We start from the raw sequence: 27,582 nt of genomic DNA, 5'->3' as shown, positions 1-27,582 counted from the left end.
CTCAACCACTGTGCCACCAGGAAAGCCCTATAATAGCTTTTTAAAATATGTCTTTTAAATGTACTTTTATATGATATATTTATAGACTTATTTAAAAAGTATGTATTTTTCTTTTTTTTTAACATCTTTATTGGAGTACAATTGCTTTACAATGGTATGTTAGTTTCTGCTTTATAACAAAGTGAATCGGCCCTACATATACATACATCCCCATATCTCCAACCTCTTGCATCTCCTTCCCACCCTCTCTATCCCACCCCTCTAGGTGGACACAAAGCACGGAGCTGACCTCCCTATGCTATGTGGCTGCTTCCCACTAGCTATCTATTTTAAAGTGTGTATTTTTCAATACCACAAATCCTTTGCATCACATTCACAATAAAAGTAATTTAACCTAAATATAATTCATTATGGTGATTCACATTTAATGTTTTGAATGCTGTCATGTTATTCAACCTAAAAACTGAATCTATATAACAGAATGCCTATATAAAGTATAGTAGGCAGAATTCTAAGATGGCCCCCATGACTATGTTACTTTACATGGCAAGAGGGATTGTGCAAACATAATTAAGGTTACTAACCAGTTGACCTAAAGATAGAAAGATTATCTCGGTGGGCCTAACACATCCACATGAAAACTTTAAAAGCAGAGTGCTTTCTCTGGCTGGTTCCAGAAAAGTCAATCAGGGAGATCTGAAACACAAGAAGGATTTGGTGTACCTTTCCTGGCTTGAAGATGGAGGGGACCATGTGGGAAGGTCCTGAGAGCAGCCGTCAGCAATGCCTAGCCTGACAGGCAGCAAAAAACTGGATTCTTCCAACAGCCTGAATGATCCTGGAAGCTGACTTTCCCCCAGAGCCTCCGGACAAGAACTCAGCCCAGCCTACACCCTGATTTCAGCCATGCAATACCCTAAGCAGGATCCCAGTCATGGCCTGCCAGACATGTGTCCTACAGAACTGTGAACTAATAAATGGGTGTTGTTTTAAGCTGGTAAAAATATGTGATAATTATCAAGCAACAACAGGTAATTCTTTAGATTATTTTTTTAATGGGAGATCTATAAAAATAACCTGTTGTGACCACAGGAGTAGAACAACTGAAATTATCTGTAAGAACTCAACAGCGATGATAAGAAAAAGTATGTATTTTAAAAAGTATATATACATATATACACTACATACATATCATATATTTATATATATGATATGTGTGTGTGTATAAAGATGTTTAAAAATACTCAGGTAGCAAACTACAAAACTAAGGCCCAGATTACGTTGTTGCAGAGTTCTTAAACCACTCATTTTGGTGTGGTATTTTAAGCTGAAGTATATTTGGAGAAGGTGCCTGTAGGTAAAAATCAGGTTCTTGAATTACAAAAGATCACAAGCATAAAGCAACACAGGAGGTGTCCTTGTTATTCTGCTCTACTTAGTCTGATGACTCATTTGCTTGGTGCCCTCTAAAGTCAAAGAAAGCCACCTGAGTAAATAAACAACCAAAGTGTCAGTTTCCCGTAACAATGCTGAAAACCACGAAACCCTTTGAGTGACTTGACAACAAAAATCAAAAAGTCCTCCAAATGTAAAATAGATTGCTAGTGGGAAGCAGCTGCATAGCACAGGGAGATCAGCTCGGTGCTTTGTGACCACCTAGAGGGGTGGGATAGGGAGGGTGGGAGGGAGGGAGATGCAAGAGGGAAGAGATATGGGGACATATGTATATGTATAACTGATTCACTTTGTTATAAAGCAGAAACTAACACACCATTGTAAAGCAATTATACTCCAATAAAGAGGTTTAAAAAAAAAAAAGGCCCTCTCTGCTACTGATTGGAAAACTCTCCTAAGCCCCAAGATGAGACTCACAATTAAATGCCTAACTTATTGTCAGGGCGACCTCTTTCCAAATCTTGGGTCCACAGAACCCATTCCCGCTTGCTCTCACCTGGAAAGTCTCATCCCCTTTTGCAGACAGACTCACTTTAGACTCAAGATTTTCTTGATGTTAATATGGGAAGTGATTTATGGAAACAGGCTGAAGACAGGTTGGTAGATTCTGAAAAATGACTTCCCGTCAGCAGATACTACATCTGGACATAAAGAGGTTGATTTATTTACCTGTTTGGTCCTGCAAGACCTCAATATGGGGACACTCATGAGTAGATTACTGTAGTTGTGTATAAAAGCTTGTGCACTTATGTTTGTCGGGGCTTCTTACTATAATAAACATAATTCAAATCTCAGAAAGTTTAAACAAAATACGGACAAATATCTGACAATTTCTTTTGGGCTAATCCAGGATTGGCATTAACAATTAAAATAAACAGAAATTAACAGTTGACTTCCAAAATTGTTTCAAAGTTTAACACAAATCCATTCATTCCAACAGCTTTGTCACAGCTATTACGAAGTAGTAAGTGAGCTACAAGTAGAGGTCACAATTATGGTAGACATTAGGGCTGTCTAAATATATGCACATTTCCTTCATTTATAAAGTTCAGTGTGGTCATGTAACTTGCTTGGCCAATGAAATGTGAGCAAAACTGGTCTGTGTAACTTTAGGGTAGAAGCTTCAAATCCAACAATGTATAAAAAGAATTACACACCATGATGAAATGGGATTTATCCCAGTTATGCAATGCTGTTTCAACTTTCAAAAGTCAACTAATGTAATGCATCACATCAACAGGCTAGAAAAGAAAAATCACATGATGGTATCAACAGGTGCAGAAAAAGCATTCAACAAAATCCAACACCTATTCATCATACAAACTCTCAGTAAAGTAGGAATAGAGAAGGGCTTCCTCAACTTGACAAAGAATATCTACAAAAAACTTACAGCTAACATCATACTTAATAGTGAGAAACTTGAAGCTTTCCCACCAAGATCAGATACAAAGCAAGAATTTTCCTTCTTACCACTCCTTTTAACATCATACCGAAAGTTCTAGCTAATGCAATAAAACAATAAAAGGAAATAAAAGGTATAGAGATTGAGAAGAAAGAAAGAAAACTCTCTTTGTTCACAGGCAGCATGACTGTCTATGTAGAAAATCTGAAAGAATCGACATAAAAACTCCTGGAACTAGTAAGTGATTACAGCAAGGTTGCCAAATAGAAGGTTAATATACAAAAGTCAATTGCTTTCCTGTATGCCAGCATGAACAGGTGGAATTTGAAATTAAAAACACAGTATCATTTACATTAGCATCCAAAATATGAACTACTTAGGTATAAATCTAACAAAATATGTACAAGACCTATATGAGGAAAACTACAAAACTCTGATGAATAACATCAAAGAAGAACTAAATAAATGGAGAACTATTCCATATTCATGGATAGGAAGACTCAATACTGTTGATATGTCAGATCTTCCCAACTTGATCTATAGATTCAACGCAATCCCGATCAAAATGCCAGCAAGTTATTTTGTAGATATTGACAAACTGATTATAAAGTTTAAATGGAGAGCAAAAGACCCAGAATCACCAACACAATATTGAAGGAGAAGAATAAAGTTGGAAGATTGATACTACCCAACTTCAAGAGTTACTATAAAGCTACAGTAATCAGGACAGTGGTACTGGTGAAAGAATAGACAAGTAGATCAATGGAACAGAAATATAGAACCCAGAAATAGACCCACATAAATATAGTACACTGATATTTGACAAAGGAGCCAAGGTAATACAATGGAGCAGAGACAGTCTCTTCAACAAATGGTGCTGGAACAACTGGATATTCACATGCAAAAAAAAAAAAAAAAAAGAAACAAAGAAAGAAAAAAAAGAATCTAGATACAGACCTTAAACCCTTCACAAAAATTAACTCAAAATGAATCACAGACCTAAATGTAAAATGTAAAACTATAAAACTTCTGGAAAATCTAGATGACCTTGAGTATGGTGATGACTTTTTAGATACAACACCAACAGCATGATCCATGAAATACAGAATCGATAAGCTGGACTTCATTAAAATTAAAAAGTTCTGCCCTGCAAAATATCCTGCCAGGAGAATGAGAAGATAAGCCACTGGCTGGAAGAAAATATTTGCAAAAGACATATCCAATAATGGACTGTTATCCAAAATATACAAAGAACTCTTAAAACTCAACAATAAGAAAACAGACAACCTGATTATAAGATGGGCCAAACACCCTAACAGATACCTCACCAAATAAGATAGTACATAGGTGGCAAATAATCATATGAAAAGGTGCTCTACATCATATGTCATCAGGGAAATGCAAATTAAAACAATGGGATACCAGTACACACCTATGAGAATGGTCAAAATTTAGAACACTGACAACACCAAATGCCGGTGAGGATGTGGAGCAACAGGAACTCTCATGCAGTGCAAACTGGTACAGCCACTCTGGGAAACAATTTGGTGGCTCCTTACAAGAGAAAGAGACTGCCCCAGAGAATCAGAACACTCTGCTCCTGTTGTTATTACTTGTTAATATGTTAATAATTATTAATCCTTATTTTAGCAAATAAAACCAAGCTTATGACTCTTTTGCAGTAAGATCATTCTTTTTCCATAAAAGTTGAGGCTTATCATTTTGGTGTTTTTTTTTTATTTTTTATTTTATTAGTGACTTTATTTATTTTTGGCCACACTGCATGGCATGCGGGATCTTAGTTCCCCGACCAGGGATTGAACCTACACCCCCTGCAGTGGAAGTGTGGAGTCTTAACCACTGGACCACCAGGGAAGTCCCTCATCTTGGTATTCTTAACACATTTAAATATAAGAAATTATAGCTCTCACTGTACTCTTTTGGGGGTTGTCCTTTCTATGGTACTTTTTTGTTCCTACTACCTGACGTTGCTATTATGGCAAATGAAATGATTTAGAAAATTGTCCCCCCTGCTTTTTGGCTTTTCTTTTTTTTTAACTGACATCTGTCCTTGGTCACGCATCAGCCCACTGATATTTGTGCCTGTTTCTCTCTCAAAAATGGACATGAAATATCACGAACCTCTTCTTAACTCTCAAGTTAGCTATTTTGAGGCAGCATTTTTGTGGTGAGAAGAGCATGCCATTTTAGAATCAGATGATATGAGTTCAAGTCTTTATTCGATCATTAGCAAACTCTGGGCAGGTAACTTCCTTTCCAAAGCTCAGAGTTCTTTTGTGCAAACTTGAGGTCAGACCTAGCCTATGTCATAGAATATATGAAATGTAGTGGTATTTAATGAGTAGTGATAAATAAGGACCAGATACTGTAAGCTCTGTGAAAAAGTTTTGAAAACTGTAAAATGCTATACAAATCCTTCTTTGAAAAACGACTGGAATAATGTGAAATTATCCTAAACTTGCAGGAAGAAAACTATATATAAAAAAGTGAGGGGCTTCCCTGGTGGCGCAGTGGTTGAGTCCGCCTGCCGATGCAGGCAGGGGACGTGGGTTCGTGCCCCGGTCTGGGAGGATCCCACATGCCGCGGAGCGGCTGGGCCCGTGAGCCATGGCTGCTGAGCCTGCGCGTCCGGAGCCCGTGCTCCGCAATGGGAGAGGCCACAATAGTGAGAGGCCCACGTACCACAAAAAAAAAAAAAAAAAAAAGTGGGGCCTTGCCATAGAAATGGGGAGAGCCTGCTGGCCAAACTGGATTAAGGGGTTGCTTTCCCACACAAACCCATAGATTTCAGATGATATCAAGGTGGTTGCCATTGAGAACAAAGGAAGTAGGCAGGGCACAGAGGGTGGAAACTAAAAGAACAGAATCTCGAGGCTTAAAATCTTTGTCCAATGAGGTGTTTGGTTGGAGTCACTCACACTTGAAACTGGCTGGAATCAAACAGCCTCCTGAATTTTTGAAGGATCTGTATAGAAAAAAATAATTACTAGCCTATTTACAAAAGCCTGTTCAGGAATTCCCTGGCTGTCCAGTGGTTAGGACTCCATGCTTTCATTGCTGTGGGCCTGGGTTTGATCCCTGGTTGGGGAGCTGTGCAGCATGGCCAAAAAATTAAAAAAATATATATTAAAAAAAAAGCCTGTTCAACCCCTAAGGTAACTCCTACTTTTTTCCTAATCTGCACTAGGAAGAAGTGGGCTATGAAAGCTATGAAACCCCCTCTTCAATGCAAACCTTTGTGGCCATAAAGAATAAAGGACAAATAAACACTTTCCAGAAAACAGAACCCAGGGGCCCAGATGAGTAAACCAAGAAACGTATTCTACTCTCAATCTTCGCCATTCCCTCCAAGTGGGCAAATTCCTGTGGATGAAAATTTTTATTTTGGTTATCCTGCTGCTGCTTTACCATTTAAATTGGATGTACTGGAGGCAGATACTGCGTCTTTAGGTTTACAGGTCACTATAACCTGGAAAGCCACATGTGGATATGAAGGAGAGGACCATACATCACTCAAAGATCCTAGATTTCAATCTGCATGGTATATGGATGACATTTTAAGGTTGTCTTTCTGGGGGAGGGATTGACTATGTTCTATATGCAAAATAAAAATGTCCACAGATATTTTGGGTGGCCAAATCTGCAGGAAAAGTTAAAATTAAGAGAGCCACATATACTTTACCTTATTGAGCAAAGACCAAATAGCAAGCCAGTATTTTTAAAGACTTAAAAATAGGTAATTAGGCTGAGCTTAACGTTTCCCCCCCGCCCCGCCCCGCAATGGTAATTATATAATTAGATGGATATTTGTTAGGGTTTTTGGCTCACCAGCATTTGAACCCTCTTCCTATGTATGAGAAATAACCCATCCTTTAACTGTAGAAGCTGAAATTGTCAGCTGTCATTTTTCCAATCTGCCTGGCAATTACGACGTGAGTAAATGGCTGAGGTTCTGCTGATCAGATACCACCGCCCCAAACTTTGAATCTGAAGCTACTGAATTTAGAGATAAAGAGCAAAAAAGCTTAGTTCTACTGATTCACTGGGCTCCTAAAGGGCTTTGGAAGGTAGGGAAGCGAAACTGAATGTAAGAACCAGATTGTGAAAGACTTTGAATGTTAGGCTAAAGGTTTTATTTAGTAGGAGATGGGAATCTACTGAAGTTTTTGGAGAGACAGTAGTGTCAAGATCAAGATGATGGGGACTTCCCTGGTGGCGCAGTGGTTAAGAATCTGCATGCCAATGCAGGGGACACAGGTTTGATCCCTGGTCTGGGAAGATCCCACATGCTGTGGAGCAGCTAAGCCCATATGGTACAACTACGGAGCCTGCGCCCTAGAGCCCACGAGCCACAACTACTGAGTCTGCGTGTTGCAACTACTGAAGCCCGCACGCCTAGATTCCATGTTCCTCAACAAGAGAAGCCACAGCAATAAGAAGCCCACGCACTGCCATGAAGAGTAGCCCCCGCTCGCCGCAAACTGCAGAAAGCCCGCGCACGGCAACGAAGACCGAACGCAGCCAAAAATAAATAAATAAATAAATAAATAAATAAATAAATAAATAATGATACTTTAAAAGTAGAACTCCCATTGCGGAGCACAGGCTCCGGACGCGCAGGCTCAGTGGCCATGGCTGACGGGCCCAGCCGCTCCGTGGCATGTGGGATCTTCCCGGACTGGGGCACGAACCTGTGTCCCGTGCATCAGCAGGCGGACTCTCAACCACTGCGTCACCTGGGAAGCCCTGATATTATCATTTTTATGTTAGCTTTCTCTTAAACTGAAAATGATTTCAAAGATGGACTAATCCAGTCCTAAATTATCAAGGACTAATGATATCAAGGTGATAATGAGGATGGGAAGGAAGAAAAAGAACTGAAAAAAGCTGGGAAGGAACCATTTCCTTGGCAGAAGGTGCCAACTGGTGGCACACATTTAAGCCACACTTGGTCAATAGGTATGTGGGTTCAATTAATAGTGTTTAAATTTTTTCACTTAGGCACTAACATTTTAAAATTTAAAGGCTTTAAGTAAACATTCAGATTTATAGCTTCTCTTAGGGAAAAGAGAAGAATAAATTTGCCAACCCTGGGCTGATATTCCATTTGGCATCAATTAGCTAGAACTGAGTACTCATCATTCCTTTTTGGATGGACAAGCTTTCTCCAGATTTTCAGAGTTCCTGCATTTTCCCTTTTGTATTATATCTGGCCTACTTCACTGATGTATGTTACTTTCCTGGCCCTCGACTTACAGGAATAATAAGAGAACAACTGATCACTGGAATAGTTAAAATAAATGACCCTTTCATTTTAGTCTCATTAGGTAAAATCTAAACCTTAAGAAATGATACTGCAGGGACTTCCCTGGTGGTGCAGTGGTTAAGAATCCGCCTGCCAATGCGGGGGACACAGGTTTGGGCCTTGGTCCGGGAAGATCCCACATGCTGTGGAGCAACTAAGCCTGTGCGCCACAACTACTGAGCCTGCGCTCTAGAACCCGTGAGTCACAACTACTGAGCTTGCGTGCTGCAACTGCTGAAGCCCGCATGCCGGGAGCCCATGCTCCACAACAAGAGAAGCCACTGCAACGAGAAGCCCGCGCACAGCAACAAACAGTAGCCCCCGCTCACCGCGACTAGAGAAAGCCTGCGCACAGCAACGAAGACCTAACGCAGCCAAAAATAAATAGATTAATTAATTTAAGAAAAAAACTGATACTTTAAAAGTAGAACTTATCATTTTTGTGTTAGCTTTTCTTCAAGTGGTCAAATAGTATTGTATATACGTGGCATTAGGTAAATCCCCTCCTCTCCAATCAAATACCATTACAATATGAGATAGAACAAATATACAGAACGATCTTTTCTGGTCAATAATAATGGTCTATGAAGACCAGCAGAGAGCACTTAACCATAGTCCTTGGCAGCAACTGGAAGCTGCCGTTACAGCTAGTGAAACTTACTAGTGGGTTTCTTTTATGTCATTATACACAAGATGTCTCCATAGGAAAGTTTGTCCCCATTTCTAGTTTTTTGAATTTACTGAACCTGCTGAAGGATGATAGCAAATTGGGGTTTAACTTGACTTTTGTATTAAATTTAAATTACTTTAAGGGTATTATTTGGACACTTGGTAGTGAAAGATTCTGAATCTTAGATTAAAAATGTAATATCTGATAAGCATTCTGAGTGGAACTGTTCTTTGATTTATCCTTTCAAATTCCAAAATCTTTTGCTTCACTTTATCGACCTAGAATCTAATATAAAAATTGTGCTATTGTAGAATATGATGTGGACTCGTATAAGAAATGATTTATTATACGTAACCAATCATAATCTAGGAAAAATAATATCCCCTAAGAAAAGACACGTATTTGGACTATTATTGTTTATCCATGTCCTGTCCCCAATATTGGCATTGTGAAAATGTACAGAAACTATGATCACTGAATTTTAGTAAGTCTAGATCACATGTTATAATTTTAAAATAGTATAAATATGATGGCTAGCAGTCAGTTACATTGATATTAGCTTGAAAAGAATGGTAGAACTATATACTGTTATTCTTTTACTGTTGTTATTAATAGACACTGAATACCTACTGTGCTAGACATGATGTCTGTACTTAGGAGGATTATATTTAAGTGTATGGAGAATTTTTTATTCCAATGGAGCATGGGCAAAGTGTTAAGCTCCATTTTAATCAAATGGGACCGTTTATTAGGAATTAAGTGAACAGGGAGCTATATTCAATATCCTGTGATAAACCATAATGGGAAAGAATATAAAAAAGAATGTATATATGTATAACTGAACCACTTTGCTGTACAGCAGAAATTAACACAACATTGTAAATCAACTATACTTCAATAAAAAATAAAAATTAAATTAAAAGAGAATTAAGTGTATTATTTACAAAAGGATTAGAAGATAACGTAGTAGCCTCTTAAAGAGTGGGGGATAGTTAACTAGGTCTTCTGGTAACAGTCTGTTTAGTTCCTTTTATATTAATTCCTCATAGCTTCACTATTACCTGTAAAGATACTTTCCTCAGTTTTTCTGGTGATTTTTAAACAATTCTTGTTTCTTAGATGATTTTCCTGTAACTTAATTTTCAAGATAGTGGCATGTAAAAGAAATTAAATAAGTTAATTTATTCAGTTAAATAACCTTAAGATGATAGGATCTCTTCTTCTGTATAATTGCCAAGCCATATTTTAAACAAAGAAGGAAGGCCATAAAATCAAGCAAACCAAATTCATCACATATTATATGTACATTACTGAAAAAGAATCACTAGCCCAGAAACACAAGTCACTTTAAGATAGCTTGAGAAACCAGATCTACAAATATTAGGATATGTGCAATTTCCCTACATTATGTGACCATACCATTTGCCCTTGGATCTGTGGGTGGGAGGCTTGCTTCTCCTGCTAGGAATGGTAACCATTTCAATGGTTCCTTCTCTCTTAGAATTATCTGTCATGTTTAAAAATTCTACATATAGTAATATTCTATATTAGGGAGGTGGATTCAATGTTGGGGCCAAGTACTTTATATAGTGAAGCTAATACTTATCTCAGAGGGCTCAATGATAAATAAACATAATTTATAAACAGTTAAAGAACATGTAGGTGCTATTATCCTTACTTTTACTTGAAAAAAAAAATTACCCAGAGATTTGGAGAACAGTTATCTGGAATATATCCCGAGATAAAGAACAAAAAGTAAAGTAAAATAAAAAAGAACAACAAGCAAACAAAAGAGATGCTACAAAGACCAGTCAACAATCTTAACTTATTTTGCTTATATGAATGTCCCTTTCCTCCTCGCTTAATTTAAGTCAGCCCCACTGAGATTATAACCTGTGGCCAAGTTGTTTAATTTCTCTAAATCTCGGTTTTCGCATATATAAAATGAAAATGATAATCTCCTTGAAGAATCATCATGAAATCAAAGGTATATGGCACAGAGAAGGTGCTCAATAAATGGTAACTATTATTATTGTACTTGATTTGCAAAACACAGCAAATTACAAGAAAATGCAGTATAATAATGAAGAAACAATACACAGAGTAGTTGGGATTTTAAACTTCGGAGCCAGATTATGGGTTTTGATCTCAGCTCCCCCACTTACTGGCCGTGGACTCTGGGCAAATTGCTTTCAAAGGTGTGCAGGAGGCAATGAGAGCTATCACTGTTTAACCCTCACTGTCTCAGGGTACCTACCCTTCTCTAACTCCTCAATTAGGTTTTTGTATCATCTCTTATTGTGCTCTGTACTTCACCCTCCTAAGCCCTGTCACAGTTTTAATTACATAGGTATTCCTATTAATATCTATCTCCATTAGACTGTGAGCTCTAAGAAGGTAGGGAGCCTATTCAGCTAATTCAGGGACTAGCATAGAGACTAACACATCTCAGAGCCTCAATAAATATTTCTGAATGAATGAATGAGTGAAAAGAATATGGTCTCTCAATAAATTTCTCAGCACTTCTTGTGTAGAATGGTAATGCCTGGATGTGCTGTCCAAGAATAAAATGAGAATATGGAACCGGAAGGCAGAGTACGTTTGAGATTAGTTAGCTATTGCACTATATCTGAAAAGACAAAAAAAAAAGAGAGAGAGAGAGTGTGAGAGTGAGAGAGAGAAGCTGTAAAATGAGATTGACTTACTGATCAGTTACTTCAGTCGAATCACACTGGTTGGTAGACCACTGCCCTCTTTAGAAAAGCTGTTCTCAACCAGTGTGACAATCATCTGTTGTGATGGGTTTTCTTTATAAATTAGGATGGGTTTCACAGTTATGACTATAATAACATAGTCCTGAGTAAGCTTATGAGAGTATGTTATCCACATGAACTTTATGTGTCCTGTGTGGGTGTCTCAAGAGAAAATAACTGCAGAGAAGCACTGCTCCAGGCCAGTATGTTGAAATGCCCTCAAAAATCTCAGGATTTTCAAGGGTGGTAAGAGTATAGCAAAATCAAAGAAGAAAGTTAGGATTTCTTCTCTTGGCTGTAAAATGACTACACCCCAGTGGAAAGACCTCTATTTTATGGGGAATGCCTCCTCTCTAGTTACTTACTTTGGCTTCATTTTGTCTTGGCGACTCAAGAAACCATATTATAGAACAGAAATCTGTTCCAATTTCCCATGTGTAGATGTAGGAATTTCCTTTGGGATTAGTCTGTATGAGCCAAGGTTAAGTCAATGTACTTTAAATTTTGAAAAAATTTCACATTTACATAAGTTTTTCTTGTCTCAAAAAGGCTTTTAGGATGGCATTTTGTAAATCCAATTAACTCTAGCTACAACTTAAGAAAGAATGATGATAGTTCAACTGAAGCAAAGTCAAGGCTGAAGACTTGGTGTAAAAACTAAAAATTGAGAAATGAGTGTATAATAATGTGTTTTATCTAAATATGTATTTTTAGGCACACCTGGCTTTGAGTTCTAGTTTCACCACTTACTAGGTATGTGACTGTGGCCAAGTATATGCAAATAATAAACTAATATAGCTTGGGTTGGGTGCACAGATTGTGTTGTTGACTGCCTGGGTTCATACGCTAACTCTATTACCTACTATCTTGGGGACCTTGAGCAAGTTTCTGAATTTCTCTGCCTCAGTTTCCTCCTTTGTTAACTGGAGATAATAAAAGCACTGTCTCGTAAGGTTGTTATGGGCCTAAAAGACTAAGTGCATGTCAGGTTCTTAGAATAGTGCCTGGATAATAGCTGATACTGAAAGTTTTAGCTACAATTATGATCATTCATTTACCCAATTTGATTTTCTAATATCTTGACTTGCTTACATTTCCTGAAATGTTAAACATTTAATAGTAGAAAATGAGCAAACTGTAAATGTACAAACAAGAACAGCAAAAGATTAGTATGAAAATTAAGTCACATTTATATAGAGAAGTACCCTACCATTAAACCTGTACTGATCTAGTGCAAACTGATACTGCAACAATAAGCTAGAAGAAACCTGGATAGCTCTAACCAGTGAATTATCTTAACACTTTTCAGACATATTATTAATCAGCCATCTTCCTCCTCCCTGCCTTCCACTGGGAAAAATAGGGGAAAAAAATATTTCTACCTGTTCTCAGAGCAGGTAGTTAGTTTCTTCTAAATCAGGGGTCACTACAGATTTCCTAGTAAGAGGTCATTGATTGTCACAGAATAAAAGCAAAATAAATCCTATCCTATACAATGATATATACAATAATAGAGGTAACGTGATGATGCTAATCACCCCACTCTGGATATATGTGCGTGCAAAGGTGAACACAGTTTGCAGCTAGCTTATCAATAAATTAATAAACAGCATTTCAAATGTTGGGATGCTATTATTTAGCAGTCAATTCTTACTTTGATTTACAAATTATGTTTTTAGCATTAGTTGTTAAATCTTATAGGAAAGTTCTTCACAAAGAAAACCTATGTTTTGAAAACTTTATAAAGGACTTGAAGTCTCTTGGTGAAAAGTTTGAGTCCCCTTCGCAGTTTCTCTCATTAGCTTAATTATAATGACATCACTCAAACACCAGAGACAAACAACCAATGGTGAGATTCAAAGTGTGCTTGCCAACGAAGTTCCAAAGGCCCACAGCACAAACCAGCCTCCGTTAGTACTATCAACCTTTGACCTGTCCATTGTATCACCCTTTCCCCTCATTTGGACCTTAAGTGTTCACAGGCTGGGATTCCTGTTTCAAAGTTTTGCTGCTGCTTTTTCCTTTAAGTTTTGGTTATTTCTGTCCTCGCAATCAAATGCGAATACCAAGACTGCGGGAGTAAACGAAAACAAAACAGTTGGGTGCACCTAACGAGGCCGCCTTGCCTCCCACCTGTCTCCATCCTCATCCAACTGCCAAGCACTGTTTAACTCAACTTCATTAGGAAAGCCTCTTCCCAGTCAGCGCCTGTGGAGCTCCCCAAATAACCAAACAGAACTTCTCCTAGGCTCAGCTGGCGCTCTGGGGGGTCTCCTGCTCCACAGTCCCCCAGAGAGGAGGGGCTAGGGACACTGCTACTTGGAGTTCTCCAACCCTGTCAACCCTCCAACCACCGACCTTCAGAGATGCGAGATGTACACAGACAGACACAATAACTACAGGCTCACCTCCTTCTTCCTCTTCCAGGGAGTTCATGCAGGGAAAGTAGCCGGCCAGCGCCTCGAAGGAGGCGGAGAGACTGCTCCGGCTCTGGGAGCGCTGCATGGAGCGCCCCGCGGCGCCGGCGCCCCCCAAGCCCTGCCGGCCCATCTTGGACGAAGACCCGCTTTTCCCGCGGTACAAGATACGAGGCGTCTTGGCGGCTGAGGCGCGGCGACCGCAGCGCTTCGGGGGCCGGGATGCTGCCGCGGGACCCTGGGGTACTGGCCCCTGCCTCCCTAACCCGGTCCGGACCAGACGTGTCCTTCCTGGCTGCCGGGGCCTCCACTCTTCTGGGGAGGGGTACGAGGTGGGGATCCAGGCGGTGGCGAGCGGGGACGCGGCTGCTCGCTGTGGAAGTCCGAGGTCTCGCCAGGAGGGAGCTGAGGTGCCCGGAGGCTGCGGCTGCGAGTCGGTCTGGCCGCCCTCCCCTCGCAAGGAGATGTTGCTGATGCTGAGGTCCCCGCCAATCAGCAGCCGGACGGGGAGGCGGGCTGGCAGCTCCGGAGCGCGCTCCTCAGGCTCTGGGCAACTCTGAGCCCCGAGGAGCTCCTGCTGTTTCCGTTTCTTCCCTTTCCTCGCGTGATTAACACCAGGGAATGGTCGTTAATGAGACGCAATACGTTAGGCATCACAGATGGGAACTATCTCAGGCAAATTTTGGTAGTCACTTAGTCTCGCTTAAAATTTGTTAACGTTCCTCAAGCATAGATAGGAAATAATTTTCTCCAAATCATAAAACAAAGCCTCCCCAATTTTTAACAGGTCCCATGAAAGCCTAGAATTAAAGCGTTCTCGTTTACCTTCTTTCTTAAAAAGATTAAAAAGTCAACAGAAGGTAAAAAAGATTTAAAAAATATCAAGAGCCTAAAAAAGAACCAACACTAAAAAAGTACTGTGATGTTTATCAATTTTGCTTTAATTTGGGGAATTTTTAATGCTTTTTTTCCCTCCAGATTAGATAATCTGCTACCTATTGTTGCTAAGAATGACAATGAACACTGTAAGGCTTTAGCATCTAAATAACAGGTAACGTCCTCTTAACATACATTTGGAAGCAACACAGACATACCGCAAACAAAACAGTTTATAAGTGAAATAGTATCACATTCTGCAAACTGCAAATCTCTATCCCAGAACATAAAGCAACCGTAAGCCCATTTTAGCATAAGTCAGAAGACTGTCCTACTTTTTGTAACTTTAGACAAGTCACTAGACCTCTCAATTTCCCTATCTAGGCAGGTGGGAAGGTAGGGCACAATGATTCCAGTCCTAACCATGTCATAGCTTGATTGTTGGCTGTGTGTTTTAGGGGATTTCAAAAGTGTTTTGTAAAATGTAAATTATACAATCTAAAATGGTTCTTTCATACAATAAATATTTACTGAGTACTATATATGAACAAGTTCTTTGCTTGATGTACTAGGAAATACAAATATTTATTCAATTAATAGTAATTGAGCTCCCAGTGTATGTCAGGTACCTTTGTAAACACCTAGGACATACAGTGATCAAAGCAGATAAAAATCTCTGCTCTCATGGAACTTATATTCTAGTAAGGGGAGAAAGACACAGTAAATCAGTAAATTATATAGTGTTAAAAGGGAGATAAATGAAAATGGCAAGAAATAAAGTTAAGGGGTATGGGACAGTCTGCAATTTAAACAAGAGCTGTCAGGGTAGGTATCATTGACAAGGCAACATCTGAATAGATGTATGAAGAAGTTGAGGAAGTAAGCCATTCGGATATGTGAGGAAGAGAGTTAGTTTGAGGCAAAGAGAGCCTGCAGTGCAAAGGCCCTAAGATATGAGGTCCTGGTGTGTCCCTGGAACAGCAAAGAGGCCAGGGTAGCTGGAGTGGAGTGAGTAGGAAGGAAAGGAGGTCAGAGAGATAAGAGGCAGAGAAGGGGACAGATCACACAGAGCCTTCTAGGTATGTTAACAGCTTTGGCCATAGCACATCACAATTTAGGAAGTACAAAACAACGCACTCAAGTAATAATCCTCCCAAATCTTTCTAAAAATTAGGAAACTTTCAAATAAGAGTGCTCTAACATAGTAACATCTTTTGGTTGCTTAGACTTAGGACCAACCAGGTTTCTTGCTTCTGTTTTTCTGATAGGCTTTTATCATTTCTCATTAATATTCCTACAATTCTCTCTTAGTTCAATTTCCTGTTCGTTATTCACCTTCCTAAAATACCCGCATTTCAATAGACACTGATAAAACCAGGAACTCTATGAGTATTTTTTCATACCATATTGCTTTTATTCAGAGAATAGAAATGTTTTCATTAAATGAAACTTTCATTATAAGAATAAAGAGAATCATAGAATTTTGGAAACTGAAAGGACTATTGTAAGTCATCTAAGTCATCTGATGTATTTTTTATAACTGTGGGTCACAAATTTTTAGTGAGTCACGAAAATAACTTATCATTAGAATGATCAGCATTCTAAAAAATAAAATGAAATAAAATATTGGAGTGTAGCCCATGTAGTTATTGTATCAATTGCAGTATTGTCTCATGAATAGGTATGCACCCCTGTGTGTTTGTGTGTGTTCACATGTGTGTACTAAGTTGTGATCAGGAGAAACGTTTCAAGGAAGAGGGACTAAGTGGGAAAATCCTAGGAAAATAAATTAGCCAAGGGTGGAAAAGTTTGATTTTGGCACCCAGGGACATCATACTGATAGCTGAAAGTCACTTAGGAAGGGAATTATCTTGGGTTTCTACTAGTGACTGCATGGGGACAGGGAATCTGAGAACTCAATCAGTGGTCACACTCAAGTTGCTTGGGCCCTGCCTTCTCTATGTTAATAACCTGACTTTATGCACCAGGAAGAGGTTAGTCTGGAATAGCCCAGATGCATCTGTTTCTTCATGAGCATCACTTCTCTCTTGCAGTTTCAGAACAAAGTTGTCCTGGGAAGCATTTTGATATTTTTTCCTATAGTTGGGATTTGAGAGATATAGATAAGTGATAAAAGAATGACACAAAGAGAAACAGGAAGTACTAAAGAGGAAAATCACCTTATTTCAGGGAAGAAAGCTTCAAAGAAAAAGAAGACTATTGGCACACAGGTATCAGAGAGACAAACCACAGTAATGGCCAAGAGACTTCTAGTCTTGAATGATAACTTGTGGAATATACTGAACTTACTGAGAAAACTTACAATTCCACTTTTTTTTGTCCTATGCTCAATTGTTTTCCTATATAATAAATATTATATAAATAATATTTCTGGTTTACATATATTTTAAAAGTTGATTTACTATTCCTTATCCCATTCTGATATATGAACTACCAACCCTAAAGAAATTTAAAAATTGATATAAAAAAGAAACTACTGATAAAAGATAGGAAATGTCATTTCCTCCATACCAGAAAATACATTCAAATGGCTTTGGATGTAGTTTTCAAATGATGGGCTACTATATAGTTTCATTACATAAAACAAAGTGTAATTCCAGAACAATTATAGTCTAGTATTCAAATTATTTATAATATATTTATAACTTTCTTACTCATCCAAAATAATCAGAAAAAGTGACTCACAAATATACATACTAATTGCTTTCTAAATGCAAATTCTGGCCTTGAAAAAAGATTCCACTACTGTATAAGAAAATCATATTTTTGAAGAAAAGATATATAGATTGATATAACTTGCATAAAAAAATCATAGCATTCTACTTGATGAATATGAAACATATCACACCAATTATGCCACTTAATTCTTACATCAATCCTGAGAGTGTCATCATTATTTCTTCTTTACAGATGAGCTAATAAAGACTCAATAATATTAAATGACTTGTTTAATTAGAAAGTGGCAGAGCCACTGATTTTCTGATTTCAGGTTCAGTGCCCTATACACTGTATCACAGGTGTCTCATACCATATACATAAGCACAGATGAAACACATGCAAAACACAGATGATAGATATAATAGGAACTATGTAGTAAATGATTTGGTTCAAAATAAAATAAATATCGAAAAAATATATTTAAAAGCCATAATGTTTATTCTAACTATATACCAATGTTAAATCCATATTTGCCCTTTTAATCAAAACATATTAATATTACATAGCCATATATGTATTTCAGTTCATCAATTCTTAACAGGGCTAGAAAGTTACATGTCATTTATGTATCAGTTTTTGTAATAGTTTCCTCGCCAAAGTAAATCACCAAAATTTTAAAGTATGTTAAATTAGTTTATTCTTGACATAGAGGCTTGGTCACTGATGTGAATGCATAAAAAGGTTATTTTGTGAAGTAGTTACGTAGTGTCTAGACCATGGATTAGTTCAGCTGGGAACATACTCATGCCTTTGGCAGCCTTGCCCTTTTCTATGCTAGAAATGATGTAGGTGATGATGATGAGAATGCAAACTACTACTAAAAAAGAGAAGGAAAGACGAAGTAAGTCCTTTTGGGAAGTATTGGAACAAACAAATAATAAGGCCTAGAAGTGGATATGCAAAAAAGAGATAGAAAAAGGACTCTTATTGCTACTCCATTGTCACTATTTAGTGTATCCAGTCAACCCAGAAATGGCTGGTTGCTAAAAGAGATAGGAATTGCTCAGGATAGGCTATAAAGCCACACTGCAGACTGAATTAACCTCTTTCTTCTTGATACACATTTGCTCTTGATAATATAGGAATTCATCTCTACCTCAGTCTTCACAATTGATGTCAATTACCTTTGCCACTTTGGACTATTCCGCTCTACAGCAAATAATTCTATACTAAATAGAAATATTTGTGGATATATTTTGGTTTGTTTTATTCAAAACCAACTCTCAAAATACTTGCAAACAATGTGACCAACAAGGGATTAATCTCCAAAATATACAAACAGCTCATGCAGTTCAGTATCAAAAAACCAAACAACGCAATCAAAAAATAGGCAGAAGATCTAAATAGACACTTCTCTAAAGAAGACATACAGATGGCCAAAAAGCACATGAAAAGATGATCAACATTGCTAAATATTAGAGAAATGCAAATCAAAACTACAATGAGGTATCACTACCTCACACCAGTCAGAATGGCCATCGTCAAAAAGTCTACAAGTAATAAATGCTGGAGAGGGTGTGGAGAAAGGGAACCCTCCAACACTGTTAGTGGCAATGTAAATTGGTGCAGCCACTATGGAGAACAGTCTGGAGGTTCCTTAAAAAACTAAAAATAGGGGCTTCCCTGGTGGCGCAGTGGTTGAGAGTCCGCCTGCCGATGCAGGGGACACGGGTTCGTGCCCCGGTCTGGGAAGATCCCACATGCCGCGGAGCGGCTGGGCCCGTGAGCCATGGCCGCTGAGCCTGCGCGTCCGGAGCCTGTCCTCCGCAACGGGAGAGGCCACAACAGTGAGAGGCCCGCGTAACGCATAAAAAAAAAAAAAAAAAAAAAAAAAAAAAAAAAACTAAAAATAGAGCTACCATATGACCCAGCAATCCCACTCCTGGGCATATATTTGGAGAAAACCATAATTCAAAGATATATGCACCCCAATGTTCCTTGCAGCACTATTTACAATAGCCAAGACATAGGAGCGACCTAAATGTCCATTGACAGAGGAATGGATAGATGTTGTACATATACACAATGGAATATTGCTCAGCCATAAAAAAGAATGAAATAATGCCATTTGCAGCAGCATGGATGGACCTAGAGATTATCATACTAAGTGAAGTAAGTCAGACAGAGAAAGATAAATATCATATGATATCAGTTATATGTGGAATCTAAAAAGTGATACAAATGAACTTATTTACAAAACAGAAACAGACTCATGGACTTAGAAAACAAATTCAGTGTTACCAAAGGGGAAAGGTCGGGGGAGGGATAAATTAGGAGGTTAGGATTAACCTATACATACTATTATATAAAATAGATAGTCAACAAGGACCTATTGTATAGCTCAGCGAACTCTACTCAATACTCTGAAATAACCTACATGGGACAAGAATTTGAAAAGAATAGATGTATATGTATATGTATAACTGAATCACTTTGCTGTACACCTGAAACTAACACAACATTGTAAATCAACTAGGCTCCAATATAAAATAAAAATAAAATAAAAATAAATAATAATAAATAAAAATTAAATTAAAAAACCCAACTCTCAGAGTCCTTTAGGACAGTGATCATGGCAAGGATGGTTTCCAAGTTTGAGAAACTTCCGGCTCCAATATTCTCTTCCACTATTCCAGCCAGTGCTCTGGCTTTGTGATAAATTTACACAGTCTTCATAGTAATATTCTCAAACATTTGAGAGAAAAGAAGAAACATTTCTTCTATTTATAAATGCCTTGGGATTCTAGATGAACATCACCTAGCAACTTCTCACATCACTATGAGATCAATAGCATCACAATTTTGTGAGTGTAAACATTCTGCCCAAATACACAGCAAGGTTTAAAAATTAGATATACATTTCGGGTACCAATGCCAGTAACTATACAATAGTTATAAAAAGTGCGTTCATTTAAACTGCTTTATTCATTCATTATTAGTTTATTCATTTACTCATTACTCATTTATTCCTTACACCACAGTGTGATGAGAATAATATTAGGTTTGCATGGACAATAGAGGGATTCTCTTAATTACAATTAAGTCTAATTCCTACTTGTCACTGTTCCTTCTTTTTCTTTACTGGCTAAAGCTTCATGTATTCACTTCAACATACACAGCATAAAAGACCTCTGATTACCATTGAGTTTAACTGAATCATATGTTTGTTGTATATAAGTGGTTATACACTGTTTAAACTGCTTGATACCATGCTGATATAAAAATAGAAAACTTAACATTTTTCACAGAAATTTGGCTTAATTGCCCGGCTGACTTTTAAATTGCAGACACCTTAATTATTTTTCATTATATATCAAGGCATAAAATTTATAATAAAGTTATTTAAAGTTGTTAAAAATCAAAGGCAGTAAAAAAGAATGAGGATTCTCTCAAAGCATTAAAAATTGCAGGATTTTAAATAGTATATTGCAAAAATAAAAAGCCCAGGAAAAACATTCATAGTATACAGATCCAGGTCAAACATCACCTAGATTGGGCATAAGTGAATTGCTGACTGAAGGAAGTTCTATTCAGAGCTCAGTACCTTTGGTAAACAGTTAAGATTGTGTGCAAAGTGGCCAACTTAGGAACCAAACTAAGCAACTCATTATCAGCTGACACCCACTTAAGGTACTCTGTGTTATAGATGCCTTTAACGTAACAGTTCATCTGTCGTGTTGATATGAAACTTCATAATAGGACACAGCAATACAGATTAAACATGTTTCCCTCCTAAAATTCAATTCAAAATGGTTCCATCTAATATGCTTTATTTATCCTCCCACAATAAGATGAGAAGCTCAGGTCTAAGAAGACAGAGGTTTATCTCCCAGAGAAAACAGTCTCAGTAAGAGGTAAATTTGTGGTGTCATACAGAAAATCTCTAAGAAACGCAAGTAATTATAAAAAGGCAAATCAGTATGTGTTCTAGTTATGGGGATATTCTGTAATGCTTCTCCCTGACCACTGCTTTATAACTTGGATTCTTCTGCTTGGCAACTCCTTCTGCAACTCAGCCTAACAGAGTAGTGTTTCAAATCCCAGCCTCCTTTCCCATACTTGACACCAAACTGGGAAAAGACATTTAGGGAGGAGCCAGAAGTCTCGATTCACAGCCTAAAAAATAACTAAATATGCAACTGTATATATATATATACTTAAATTTGGCCACACCATTCAAAAAGCTTTTCCAGAAATGTTTATTTGCAGTGTAGCCAGCATTTGGACAGAGAAAAACTGTGGTGTAGAATTCCTGAGTTCCTTTATTTTCGGTTCTGTTACTTATATTTTTGTGATTATCTGGCATTTGATCTAACATCTAGAAGAAAGTCATTGCTTCACAACTCACTGGTATAAACTATTAATTTCATTTCAAATAATAGTGAATTTCACACTATGAAGGCAGCATTTCAGGGGTTCTCTGGGTGAGGCAAAAATACAAACTTTATATCTTAATAAATCTTGTACTGCAACTGAATAAACACTGAAAGACACTTTTCAAGGACAGTGACCTTAAAAAATGTAATTGTTACATATTTTATCACAATTCAAGATGACTGCAATTTTAAACCAATGTAACATTTTTGGTTCTATTTCTAATTTCATTTATTAAAATAATTCATTTTTATTCTCAACTTCAGATTATAGGCTAAGATCAGCTGACAAAGGGTACGTTTTCTGGTTTCTACAGCCACTTAGAAGGTGCTTGTCAGAGAGCACTAGAGTTCAGGAGTCAATGAGAAGTCATAGCGCAAGTGAACAAGCCCCTTGTCAACCTTGTAAGACACAGTTTGCCCCCATCCTTGCAGAACTAGAGCTCCACTCACCTCCTTACTCTTAGATCTGAGTCCCACCTCCATCCACAGTCTTATCCCAACTTTACTCTCAACCTCGTTCATTATTACTCGGATCCCGTGATTACCCCGGATTTACCAAACCATCAGGTCTCCTTTGCTTACACCAACCACTCTGTGGTTGAACTTTTGACCTAGATGATGGGATGGAAATATCCCCCTATAACTGAAGTTCCTCTTTGTGTCCATACATTACAGCACTCGTTTTAATACAAGTTTTTGTGAGGAAGATCATCGTTTTTTTCCATAGTGGAGTCCATCAAGAAAAATGTAAAACAGCACTGGAGACTAAATAACTCTATGAGAATCTATTATCAACATGCATTTCTCACTATAATGATCACAATAACTATAAGAAAAATTCTCCAAATTATATTTTCTATAATGTTCTGTGTGTGTGCCGGTTTAAAAAAAAGAATGCCAACGAAACAATTATTGACAGTTGTGTCAACAATATTATAAGAATCTCTATAAAAACTTTTCCTGGGCTTCCCTGGTGGCGCAGTGGTTAAGAGTCCGCCTGCCGATGCAGGGGACACGGGTTCGTGCCCCAGTCCGGGAAGATCCCACATGCCGCGGAGCGGCTGGGCCTGTGAGCCAGGCGGCTGAGCCTGCGCGTCCGGAACCTGTGCTCCGCACCGGGAGAGGCCACAACAGTGAAAGGCCCGCGTACCGCAAAAAAAAACACTTTTCCTGTAAATTTCTTATCTGTACGGGCCTCCATTCATTGTTTGTCTTGCATTTGTGGACCACTGCTTAGAATTTTAATGTTTCACGTTAAACAGCTATTAGAATTCGTTCTTTCAGAGTCATTCTAGAGGGAGCAAGCCCTTACACACTCCTTGAGCTTACTAACATCTTCTAATACAATTGAAAATAATTTATTCCAATTTTAAGGGACAGTCCAAGAAACATAAAACAATTACTTTGGTCTACTGAAAACTCCACATACAGTTCCAAACACTCAGCTTCTGACATTTATTTCCCGTGGTTTAGTTTTTCCCATGTTTTTAGATATTATGTCAGTCTAATGCATAATACTTTTGTTTTATACAATGACTTTCTCTCAAGTATTTTTTCAAAATCTCTACATTCATGTCTAAAACATCTCTATGTAGCCTGTCAGTGCTATTCCCCATTTCTTATGTGCTAAAGTATAAGGAAGATAAAAGGTTACACATCCATTAGTGATAGGATCTGATGAAGCCTAGACAGTTAAACTATGGGTTTAAACCTTTTTTACATTTCTGCACATTGAAAAATTGTTCACAAAAAATATATGTAAAGGGTCAATGAATATATTCCTGTCAAAAGGTAATCTACTGAAAGTGTTTAACAAAGACAACTGATTGTTAGCCTAGTAGAACTAATTGACCATCCAAACATTTGTTATTGAACAATATTAAATAAATATTTACTGAATACCACCATGTCCACGCACAGTGCTAAGCAGTAGAAGTAGTAAACTGTATCATTTACTAATTAACTGACCATCGATTAAATCTATTACTTTTACTCATTTATTACTATTTCAACTGATAAATAGAGAAAAGCTAAGGAAACAGATCATGTAATGCTATGTAATTAAAAATAAAGAGATAATGATGCACTAGCATGTACTTGGAACATGTGTATGCAGCGCAAAAGCATTTAAAATATGAGCACCAAAGCAAAACAAAGACAGCTTAAGTATTCCTGTTTGGATTATAATAATGCCACACTTTCAAGATCATGAGACATTAATTTTAAAAATTATAGGACTAACATTTCTAAAATACAAGTTTGGAAAAGCACAGTATTCAACAGGAAAATAGAACTAAAGGGGAAATCTGAAGAAAAGTTACTTTGGTTATTACACACACACTCAGAGAGGCATAAATTGTAGAGGCACAAAATGACTCAGAAAGAATAAACCAACAAAAATATAATAAATTGAAAATAAATCTGCTCTTTAGAAGGTCCAAAATGACCACCATGTTGTCATGTCCAGTGGGACTTCCAAGTCCTCATCTTACTTGCTCCCTGAGCAGCATTCTACAGAGTTGGCCACTCTGGTCTGAAAGCATTATCTTCTCTTGACTTCCATTGGATCACATTCTTAGAGTTTTTCCCCCATTTCTCTGGCATCTCTTCATCAACCCCTGTGGCTGACTTCATCTCTTCTATCAAATTTCTACCTTTAACATCTTTAACACAACCTGGACCACCTTCTCTCATTATACTTTCCCCCTATATGATCAGTTCCATTTCCAGTTTTAATAACCATTTGTATTCACTCAAATTTATTATTGAGTCCAGACCTCTCATTTGAGTTTCAGAGCTGATAACCATCTATTTGACATCACCACCAGAATATCTCACAGATCTCTCAAACTACACTCTTGATTTCTTTCCCACAGAAATCTACTTCTTTTCTTATCTTCTCTCTTAATAAATGACATCATCAGCCAAATGGTTGCTCAAACCAGAAATTTGAACAACCTCTTTCATTCCTTATTTTCCCATACTGTATGCCTCTCTCATCCAATCATCATCAGACTCTATTGATTCTGCTTCTAAAATAGATCTCATATCTATCCATTTCTCTAATCCTATTCCAAGCCACTTTCACTCTTACCCTCAAGATATTATTCATAAAGCAGCCAGAATTATCTTTTAAAAATATATATGGGATCATGTTACTACCCTGCTATCACTGCAATTACATAAAACACAAACACACAGCATGACCTCCCTCTAAGATTATATTTACTTCTTCATATTAAATGGTTTTCCTTATTACCCATTAAGACTTCTGTGTGGTGTCCAGTTTCTCTTATTTACTCTAAAAATCACTGAGCATCTTTCTCCCTTGTGGTTTTTCTTGTTTTGCCATAGTGATATCCACTACAGAAAGTATTCTGCAATTTTAAATAGATCCTTTCCTCCTTGCTTCTCATATTTCAGTTTAAAGAGAACTATGTAAAGGTTAGTCAATTCCTACCAAACGTGTTTTTCCAGGTCTCATGAAAGGTACTGCATCTCTGGCCAGGAATTCTTCATAGCTGTATCTCAACTTGGAGATTATTTAACACAACAATCATTTGCTGCAAGAGGGCTTTAAAACTTAACACCTGCTTCCCTGAAGAACCTGTGACTCATTTATGCAGTGAGCTGCTATTACTGATGAGAAAGTATCAGATTCGTACGGTGAAAAACAGTGGTGGTAGGCTCAGAACCTGAGGACCATGATACAGGCTGTCAAGTATTGTATATTATTATTAGTTAACATTTCATAATTTAATAATATTATTATATTATTTGAGCCCATCTACATAACTATTTGCACAGCGGTTAATGGTGTGAACTCTGGAATTAGACAGGCTTGGATATATATCCTAGCTCTTCCACTTCCTAGCTGTATGACCTTGGGCAATTACTTAAACACTCTGTGCCTCAGTTTTCTCATCTGTAAATGGGACATAATAATAGTAATGACCTTGTAGGTTGTTGTGAGAATGATCTCATTTAACAGTGAGTGTGAAGCTCAGAAATTCCAAGTCATCAGCTCCATATTTCTCCTCTTCCAATTAAGACTTCTACTCTTGAAGCACTGCTACCTTCAGGCCGGTTTTAAGATTAACATGAACTGGTGAAATGGATTCATCTTTCAGACATATTTTCATTTTCAAACAATATCCTTAACTAATTGGTGAAATTTCAGGCAGTGCTAAGTGATTTTTAAAAATACCTAGGCAAATTTAGGGAAGAACTGGTACATTTTCTCACATATAAACAAGGCTCTCCTGAGAGTTTTCTCTGAGCTCAGTTCTCCTGAGTACCAGCTCTGTTACAGCTTTTCTCTGTCCTCTAAAAATGAACAAAGGCCAAATAATTTCTTTTAAAAATCAGGTGTTCTAGAGGTGTTCTACAGGTGGAGGTTGAGGGGTTGGGGCCCGCTTTTCAGACAGGCATTTGTATGTTAAAGAATTATCTGTGCATATATTTTTAACATATTCAAATTTCATTAATACTATATAAGAAATTTAACACCAGCCTCTGTGAAACACTCATTTGAGGCAGAGGGAGAACACCACACACAAATATTACACATTAACCTAAGAGCATTACGTTGGACAAGACAGGTTCTTGATTAAACCAAGCCTGACAAAGCAGCCATCTCAAGGTGATTCATTCCACTTTCAGGACATAAGTTTATCAGGTAGTTTGCATTACTTCATGACTATGATGTGAACATCACAAAGATTATTAAAGTGTCACATGTATTTACAGAAGTTCAGAATTTTCCCCTAACACTGTTATACGTACATAAACAGGTCCACAATGTGGAATTTATATTTATATTTTAATGTAAGTCCATATGTGAATAACTGCTCACAGATTTTATTTTATTCAAGTGGCCAGACGGATTCAGGATAAATTTATGTTCCCAAATGATTTTGCTATGTTTTATCTAGCATTTTCATGTGGGTGGAGTGGAAGGCGGAGGGTCTTGCTGCATCGACTACTCCTGCCACATTGACTGTGGAACAACTTTGAAGACGTGGAAAGTGTCAATTTAAAATATTCAAACTATTGGTTTTGTCTCTTCCCTTACTCAGTGAGAAGTAGCTATAGCCATTCTCTACATAAATCATCAAAGCAAAAAGGCAAATTGAACTGAATGCTTCAGAAGTAGTTCCTAGTGGATGAATTCTTTCAATCATTTCATTTAGTGTAATTTTTAAAATTATAGCTTCTAGTTGCATGAAAAATAACTTTTAAAACTTGTGTTGAAAATTCAGTTGGTTTTATATGGTCCTAAGTTGCTCTCTTAACTTAGAGCCCTTCTGATCATTTATTTTATTTATTTTATTATTATTGACCACGCCTTGTGGCATGGTATCTTAGATCCCCGACCAGGAATTGAACCCATGCCCCCTGCATTGGAAGTGCAGAGTCTTAACCACTGGACTGCCAGGGAAGTGCTGAGCCCACCTGATCATTTAAATAGGTTTCTGCATTTGGGTCATAATATATTTATGAGACATGATAACAGTTTAAGAAATTTACTATTTTAAAAAACCCTCTCACACATCTTTTCTAATATAA

At 37.6% G+C, this 27,582-nt stretch overlaps 1 protein-coding gene across 3 annotated transcripts in view; it reads right to left on the bottom strand.

Annotated features, from left to right (window-relative positions):
• The window catches only part of RIMS2 (regulating synaptic membrane exocytosis 2), a 452,082-nt gene that overhangs the window by 12,907 nt on the left and 411,593 nt on the right, over positions 1-27,582 (bottom strand). Inside the window, exon 1 of one of the 3 annotated variants that reach the window (XM_032610226.1) lies at positions 14,015-14,491. The exons of the other annotated variants lie outside the window; for them this stretch is intronic. Coding sequence (XP_032466117.1) covers positions 14,015-14,156 — 142 coding nt within the window. The 5' untranslated portion in view covers positions 14,157-14,491. Of the gene's footprint in view, positions 1-14,014; positions 14,492-27,582 lie in introns of those variants that run through there. 3 annotated transcript variants of the gene reach the window in all.

Source organism: Phocoena sinus, chromosome 17, assembly GCF_008692025.1.
Source record: "Phocoena sinus isolate mPhoSin1 chromosome 17, mPhoSin1.pri, whole genome shotgun sequence".
NCBI lineage: Eukaryota > Metazoa > Chordata > Mammalia > Artiodactyla > Phocoenidae > Phocoena > Phocoena sinus.
The sequence above is the reverse complement of the archived record's forward strand: the minus strand, read 5'-3'. Positions and strand labels throughout refer to the sequence as shown.